The sequence below is a fragment of the Schistocerca cancellata genome, chromosome 10 (assembly GCF_023864275.1).
Source record: "Schistocerca cancellata isolate TAMUIC-IGC-003103 chromosome 10, iqSchCanc2.1, whole genome shotgun sequence".
In the NCBI taxonomy this organism is placed as follows: Eukaryota; Metazoa; Arthropoda; class Insecta; order Orthoptera; family Acrididae; genus Schistocerca; species Schistocerca cancellata.
In genome coordinates, this window is record NC_064635.1 from 192,754,064 (window position 1) to 192,762,307 (window position 8,244).

The following is an 8,244-nucleotide window of genomic DNA, read 5'->3' on the forward strand; positions in this document are numbered from 1 at the left end:
GAAAATGTACTGTTGTCCCAAGCATATTGCAACAAACGGTGTATTTCTATCGCTGCTCTTTTAGTTTTTATTGCCGTTTCAAATATACCGGTCATTTTTGAAACACCCTGTAAATGCTCTAATTGACAGCACGACACAGCAGTAACTACATCAGGTGTACTGTAGTGCTGTACACAGTTTTGTTATTATTATTGTAAGTGGTTACGATCAGGCACAGAGCCTTAACAGCTTGAAATCTTCCAGTTTCTCCCATTTAAGAAGTATGGACTGCAGCAGTCAAGGGATTTACGAACTGTAAGTATAGCGCATACATTTTAACTTGGTTGACTTTAAAAGGGGCAAGGGTTTACAGTGTGTAGGTCAACCAAGTGCCGCTATCGAGAGGAGTAATGCAGGGGAAGTATGTTTCGTAACAAGTGACTACCCTCACTGTGGATAGTTAAATTTCTTATCTGGGAAGGAAATGGGAAGTGTGGATAGCGACACACCACGAATTACTTCGTCATTTATTCTAACCCCCGCCCCTCCCCCCTCCTCTCTCTCTCACTCTCTCTCTCTCTCTCTCTCTCTCTCTCACACACACACACACCACACACACACACACACACACACACACACACACACACACACACACACACACACACACAACTAAATATCATTCATCTTTCATTGTACTGTTTGTTAGATGCTAAAGCTCGTAATAAAGTGGGGGATGGCCGGGCGGGGTGGCCGAGCGGTTCTATGCGCTACAGTCTGGAACCGCGCGACCGCTACGGCCGCAGGTTCGAACCTGCCTCGGGCATGGGTGTGTGTGATGTCCTTAGGTTAGTTAGGTTTAAGTAGTTCTAAGTTCTAGGGGACTGATGACCTCAGAAGTTAAGTCCCATAGTGCTCAGAGCCATTTGAACCATTTTTTGAAAGTGGTGGATGGGGGGGGGGGGGAGGCGGGGTTACTAGCTAATTTCTGATTGCACTCAGGGATAAAGGTCTAAAAAACATTGGGAACCACTGCCTTATAGGATCACTTTGTCTGTACGACTGTTCAAAACACTTTTTGTGAGAAAGTTGCAATTCATGTCACGTGTTAAGGTCTATGGTCCTTCGGGGCTGTAAAAACGTGATGCTTCTAAGTCAATGCAATCGACACAGCGATCGTGTGAGACCCAAATCGCTTTATTTGTTCATGAGACCCAGAAAAATTTAGATACTGACACCCAGGTACATGCCATTTTCCTTGACTTCCGAAAGGCGTTCGATACAGTTCCGCACTGTCGTCAGATAAACAAAGTAAGAGCCTACGGAATATCAGACCAGCTGTGTGGCTGGATTGAAGAGTTTTTAGCATACAGAACACAGCATGTTGTTCTCAATCGAGAGACGTCTACAGACGTTAAAGTAACCTCTGCCGTACCACGGGGGAGTGTTATGGGACCATTGCTTTTCACAATATATAGAAATGACCTAGTAGATAGTGTCGGAAGTTCCATGCGGTTTTTTGAGGATGAAGCTGTAGTATACAGAGAAGTTGCAGCTTTAGAAAATTGCAGCGAAATGCAGGAAGATCTGCAGCGGATAGGCACTTGGTGCAGGGAGTGGCAACTGACCCTTAACATAGACAAATGTAATGTATTGCGAATACATAGAAAGAAGGATCGTTTATTGTATGATTACATGATAGCGGAACAAACACTGGTAGAAGTTACATCTGTAAAATATCTGGGAGTATGCATGCGGAACGATTTGAAGTGGAATGATTATATAAAACTAATTGTTGGTAAGGCGGATGCCAGGTTGAGATTCATTGGGAGAGTCCTTAGAAAATGTAGTCCATCAACGAAGGAGGTGGCTTACAAAACACTCGTTCGGCCTATACTTGAGTATTGCTCATCAGTTTGGGATCCGTACCAGATCGGGTTGACAGAGGAGACAGAGAAGATCCAAAGAAGAGCGGCGCGTTTCGTCACAGGGTTATTTGGTAAGCGTGATAGCGTTACGGAGATGTTTAACAAACTCAAGTGGCAGACTCTGCAAGAGAGGCGCTCTGCATCGCGGAGTAGCTTGCTCGTCAGGTTTCGAGAGGGTGCGTTTCTGGATAAGGTATCGAATATCTTGCTTCCCCCTACTTATACCTCCCGAGGAGATCACGAATGTAAAGTTAGATTCGAGCGCGCACGGAGGCTTTCCAACAGTCGTTCTTCCCGCGAACCATACGCGAGTGGAACAGGAAAGGGTGGTAATGACAGTGGCACGTGAAGTGCCTTCCGCCACACACCGTTGGTGGCTTGCGGAGTATAAATGTAGATGTAGATGAAAGATATGGTCATTTATGTCACGTAGTTTGATAATCGTAAAATCAGCCATCAATAGCCCTACAGGACAGTTCTTGTTGACCTCGAATCATGGAATTTGGGAAGAAGCAATGTTTCTCACTACACTTAAAGGAAAAATAACTTAAAATTGTGATTATATTACACGAAAATTTTTTTTGTTTTCATTTGCTATCGGACTGTCTGTGCGTCCGTCAGTCTGTGAAGAGCCCTTTTTCTCTGGAACGGGTAGACGTATCACGTTGAAATTCATCTCACATACTAAGGTCTATGTATTGCACTGGCGCTGTAGTCAGTGTAAGCTTCTAAGTCGACGCAATCAACAGATACGGCCATTTATGTCACATGTTTTGATACTCGCAGACTCACTCATTAGAAGATGTAGGGTACTTCTGCATAATGTAGAATCGTGAAATTTGGCAAGAAGAAAGGTTTCACAGTACCAAGAAAGGAAAAGGAACAGAAAACTGTCAATATGTAAATATATCACTCGGAAAAAAAGTTCTTTCGTCATATGTGATCCGATTTCAAACATGAAATTAAAACATTATCGAAAGTCTTGGAAACACTGGAAGCTACATCTTGCCAAAATCAGTGTCAATAACAGGCAAGAAATGGTCGGGATTCTCGATTCCTAGAATGGATGAACTGTCTATACAGACTACCGGCCATTAAAATTGCTACAGCAAAAAGAAGAAATGCAGAGGATAAACGGGTATTCATTGGACAAATATATTATACCAGAACTGACATGTGATTACATTTTCACGCTATTTGGGTGCATAGATCTTGAGAAATCAGTACCCACAACAATCACCTCTGGCCGTAATAACGGCCTTGATACCCCTGGGCATAAAATCAAACAGAGCTTGGATGGCGTGTAGAGGTACAGCTGCCCATGCAGCTTCAACACGATACCGCAATTCATCAAGAGTAGTGACTGGCGTATTGTGACGAGTCAGTTGGTGAGAGATCTGGAGAATGTGCTGGCCAGGGCAGCAGTCGGACATTTTCTGTATCCAGAAAGGCCCGTACAGAACCTGCAACATGCGGTCGTGGATTATCCTGCTGAAATGTAGGGTTTCGCAGGGATCGAATGAAGGGTAGAGCCACGGGTCGTAACACATCTGAAATATAACGTCCACTGTTCAAAGTGCCGTCAATGCAAACAAGAGGTGACCGAGACGTGTAATCAATGGCACCCCATACCAACACGCCGGTTGATACGCCAGTATGGCGATGACGAATACACGCTTCCAATGTGCGTTCACCGCGATGTCACCAAACACGGATGCGACCATCATGATGCTGTAAACAGAACCTGGATTCATCCGAAAAAATGACGTTTTGCCATTCGTGCACCCAGGTTCGTCGTTGAGTACACCATCGTAGGCGCTCCTGTCTGTGATGCAGCGTCAAGGGTAACCGCAGCCACGGTCTCCGAGATGATAGTCCATGCTGCTGCAAACGTCGTCGAACTGTTCGTGTAGATGGTTTTTGTCTTGCAAACGTCCCCATCTGTTGAATCAGTGATCGAGACGTAGCTGCACGATCCGTTACAGCCGTGCGGATAAGATGCCTGTCATCTCGACTGCTAGTGATACGAGGCCGTTGGGATCCAGCACGGCGTTCCGTATTACCGTCCTGAACCCACCGATTCCATATTCTGCTAACAGTCATTGGATCTCGACCAACGCGAGCAGCAATGTCGCGATACGATAAACCGCAATCGCGATAGGCTACAATCCGACCTTTATCAAAGTCGGAAAGGTGATGGTACGCATTTCTCCTCCTTACACGAGGCATCACAACAACGTTTCACGAGGCAACGCTGGTCAACTGCTGTCTGTGTATGAGAAATCGGTTGGAAACTTTCCTCATGTGAGCACGTTGTAGGTGTCGCCACCCGCGCCAACCTCGTGTGATTGCTCTGAAAAGCTAATGTTTTGCATATCACAGCATCTTCTTCCTGTCGGTTAAATTTCGCGTCTGTAGCATGTCATCTTCGTGATGTAGCAATTTTAATGGCCAGTAGTGTACATAATTAAGTTTGTACGGGACCCTCACTGTTCGAGTCGTATTGTTACTTCTGTTTTTCCACGAAGTGGTGGGACGCCAGCACACAAAGCTGCTTTTCAGTCAAATGTTTTACGAATTAACAGAAATTTTAAAATATACAAACAATGACATAGATGAAAATAAATGTTTTCTAAAAGAAATTTTGGTGGGCAGTTTTTATCATTTTTAAAACACTTTAGACGATTTTATATTACAGTTAGAATATAACCACTGATGGTAATGTTAATGGTGCTGTGGTATAAACGTGACGCTGGTGGTGCATTGAAATGATCGTGTTCATGATCGTCGTGGAACGATGGGTGTGACTGTGGAATCTCAGGTAGCGAATAAAAGTGATTCAAGGGGAGGGCGGGAGAATAATGGGAGGACGGTGTGATTTGGGGTGTTATAACTAGGGATAAAAAGAAGGGTACGTCTCGCGACTGATGTCATCGTTGGGCAGGGGGTTGGTTGTTTAATTCGGGGGAGGAGAAAAAACAGTGAGGTCTTCGGTCCCATCGGATTATGGAATGATAGCACTCTCTGTACCAGGCCTATTTTATGCACCCGTCCCTAGAAACCGGGCAATTTTACCAATATTAAAAAAATTACTGCATCAAATCTACTGTTTGGATTGTGGCAAATTTGGTACCATCTTGAAGCTGCACATTTCTACTTTAATTCTGAGTGAAAGAAACTACTTTACAATGCACAGCTTTAAGGTACAGTTATAGAAATCACTTAGATGTTTTAAGAATTTAGAAAAAGTCATACGAATAAGGGAATACAATTGTGATTTATTTTTAACCAAAATTGTGGCACTACATTACATGTTTCTGATAGTATACAGTATTACATATAAATTTCACACAGAATCATATTGTTTTTTAGTGTGGAAAATTTTAAAGCAAGGTTCCAGGCAGAGTGCAACGCCACACTGTTCACATTCGTATCGTGTCTCTTTGCGAGAAGCCTTGCCACTCTGTTTCTTGCTCCTGGAACTGCACACGTGACACACACGAGCAGCATACTTCTTAGTAGTTGCAGGTATGTGCTGCAAAAAATGTCTCTTTGTTAGCCGACCTACAGTTCCTTCATTTCTTGGAATGAATTCAAGTGTGTCGTCTTCAACAAGCTGAACTGCAAGCACTGTTATAAAGTCTGTTATTGTAATTTTCTTCCTGTGCACTGCATTGTACAGCCAAAATGCATTTGATACTCCCATAAGCAGCAAATGGAAATATAATTTTCGCCACCATTTCACAGTTCTGTGCTGGAACGGATTGTACTGCAGGCGTTGGTCTCCAATATCCACTCCAATTTTATTGAGGTTGTAATCAAGTACCTGAAGTGGTTTCAATACTACAGACCCATTTCTCTTAGTATGCGTACCAAATGTTGCTTGATGCCTTGTAGACAATGTATACACATCTCTCTTATCTTTCCACTTCATTGCCAATACATTATCTTTACGCCGAAAAGACATTTCGCCCTTTTTCAGCTTAGCAGATACTAAATCTTTAGGCAATCCTTTCCTGGATTTGTTCACAGTACCAACAGCTCCAGTGCCTTTCTCTGCCAGTTGCTGAAATAGCTCTGGACTGGAATAAAATCGATCTAAATACACAGTGTGGCCTTTGTTCAGCAAGCTGCTGTCAGACAACAATCGCAAAATAACCGCAGACGAAGAATTGTCAACAATATGCTTACCAGCATAAACTTCAAAATTTACAACATAGCCACTACTGGCTTCAGCAACAGCATATACTTTCAGTCCATACTTATGAGGCTTATTTTGCATGTAAACACGGAAACTCACACGACCTCGAAATGGGCAAATTCCTTCATCAATTGTCACTTTTTCTGAGGGACGATATGCCTGGATACATCGCTCCTTCAAATTATTATAATATGGCAAAACTTTGTAAAGTGGATGAAATCCATCTTCGCCTGGTTTTTTCTGATTTGAATTGTCAACAAGATGCAAGCATGACAGTATCTGAGTGAAACGCAAACGGCTCATGACATGGGGACAAAAGTTACAACTAAGAACAGGATTAGTGCTCCAATGGTCCGCAATTTTGGGCTTTTTCGAAACACACATGTGGAAAATAATACCCAAGAAACGCCTCATCTCACTTATAGTCACTGGCTTCCACGAACTCAAAACTGAATGGGGCTTCAGATTATTTCCTCTTCTTGTCTTCTGTATTGTCTGTGATGCATACAAATTTGTCTGTCTCTTGAGTTCATTTACGTCACTGTCAGTAAGGAACACTTTACTGCAATCCAGTACAGAACTCGACTCATCAATATCCACTAGTATCTGCCTGGGTGTCGTGTTGACAGGCAGAGGTCGGTAGGTGTCAACTGCAGTCCACTCACTGTCTTTCGGATACGGCACAGCTGCTGGATTTGAAGCAACACCTTCAACATCATTCTCGCCTTCATCTGAAGACAAACTGTCATCAATCTCGTCTTCTAAAAAGAATATCACATTATGTGTAACTACATACATCGTTTACACATGTTCAACAGATATGTGCGTACTGCACAATTACGTGGAAAATTCGGAAATACGTACCTTCAAACACACCATTGCATTCAGAATCGTCTGAATCACTCTCTACATTATCCAGAGTGTCGCTATGATTGATCAAATCCGCAATTTCTGCGTCTGATAAACCGCGCCGAAACATGATGACAAACAACTGAATGATATACAGACTGAGAACGCAAAGATAAGTTTTAACATGAATTACAGCGCTGCCGTGACATCTATGGACGCATTTTGTTAATAAACATCTGAAAAACGTATAGCGCTGGCCAAACCCGTAGAAATAACGTTGCAGTGTTTTGAATGAAATTAAATGTAGCGGCCCGTAAATTTTACGGGCTTGGTGATTTTCGCGCGATCCCAGGCCCGTAAATTTTACGGGCTTGGCGCTTAGAGTGATAGGGAACGAAGTCGGGCGTGCCCTTTCAGAGTAACCACCCCGGCATTTTCCTGAAGCGATTTAGGGAAATCACGGAAAGGCTAAATCAGGATGGCCGGACTCGGGTTTGAACCGTTGGCCTTCCGAAAGCGTTCCAATGTAGTAAACACTGCGCCACCTCGCTCGGTGGGTAGGGGTGTTGGATGAGCTTCCGAAGGGAGAGGATGGATAAAGCGTGAAGGTACATGGAAACTGGGTTGTGGATACAGTGACGCAACAGGGTACTTAGATTAGTGGATTAGGTGCCAGGACTTTGTTTCTGAGGCTAACGTGCTAGACCTGGGAGGAGGTCCGAGAAGAGAAGAAAGCGCGGGAAGTGGATGAGTTGGTATATGATGGCACTTGTATTATGTGATAGGTACATAGGACTTAAAGAAGTGCGCAACAAGAATGGCATATTGTCAGAAGAGATTGTATCTCCTGCGCTTCCTGCAGACGCAGTTCTGTTGCGTCACAGTGAGCGAGGGACAGAAACCCTCCATCTGCGCAGTTCGATGCGATCGTGCATTGTTACGCACAAAAATTGGATAGGTACGAGTGGATCCCGCGCTCTGAGCGATCCGTACAAACTTAATTTTGCACATAGGCCGTTCGTCTATCCCGGCAATTGAGAATGCCGACCATTTTTGACTCTTATCGACATTGATAATGGGAAGCTATCGATCACGGGAATTCCAAGACGTTCGAGAATCCCGAATGAGATTTTCACTCTGCAGCGGAGTGTGCCCTGATATGAAACTTCCTGGCAGATTAAAACTGTGTGCCGGACCAAGACTCGAACTCGGGACCTTTGCCTTTCGCGGGCAACTGCTCTACCAACTGAGCTACCCAAGCACGACTCACGCCCCGTCCTCACAGCTTTA

General features: G+C 43.9%; 1 protein-coding gene across 1 annotated transcript; it reads right to left on the reverse strand.

Annotated features, from left to right (window-relative positions):
* Nucleotides 1–6,358: 6,358 nt before the first annotated feature.
* LOC126106244 (uncharacterized) lies at nucleotides 6,359–7,088 on the reverse strand. Its single transcript, XM_049912471.1, has 3 exons — nucleotides 6,970–7,088; nucleotides 6,429–6,866; nucleotides 6,359–6,384 (listed from the first exon to the last, which is right to left on the reverse strand). Exons 1-3 carry the CDS (start codon nucleotides 7,082–7,084, stop codon nucleotides 6,359–6,361), a joined length of 579 nt encoding a protein of 192 aa, XP_049768428.1. The 5' UTR covers nucleotides 7,085–7,088.
* Nucleotides 7,089–8,244: the final 1,156 nt, after the last annotated feature.

What these genes read in the sequence shown, in the direction of transcription:
- LOC126106244 (XM_049912471.1), bottom strand. Translation starts at nt 7,084, where the DNA reads ATGTTTCGGCGCGGTTTATCAGACGCAGAAATTGCGGATTTGATCAAT. An exon ending in ATGCAATGGTGTGTTTGAAG is followed by an intron (nt 6,867 to 6,969) that starts GTACGTATTTCC and finishes TATTCTTTTTAG; the next exon opens with AAGACGAGATTGATGACAGT. An exon ending in CACTAATCCTGTTCTTAGTT is followed by an intron (nt 6,385 to 6,428) that starts GTAACTTTTGTC and finishes CGTTTCACTCAG; the next exon opens with ATACTGTCATGCTTGCATCT.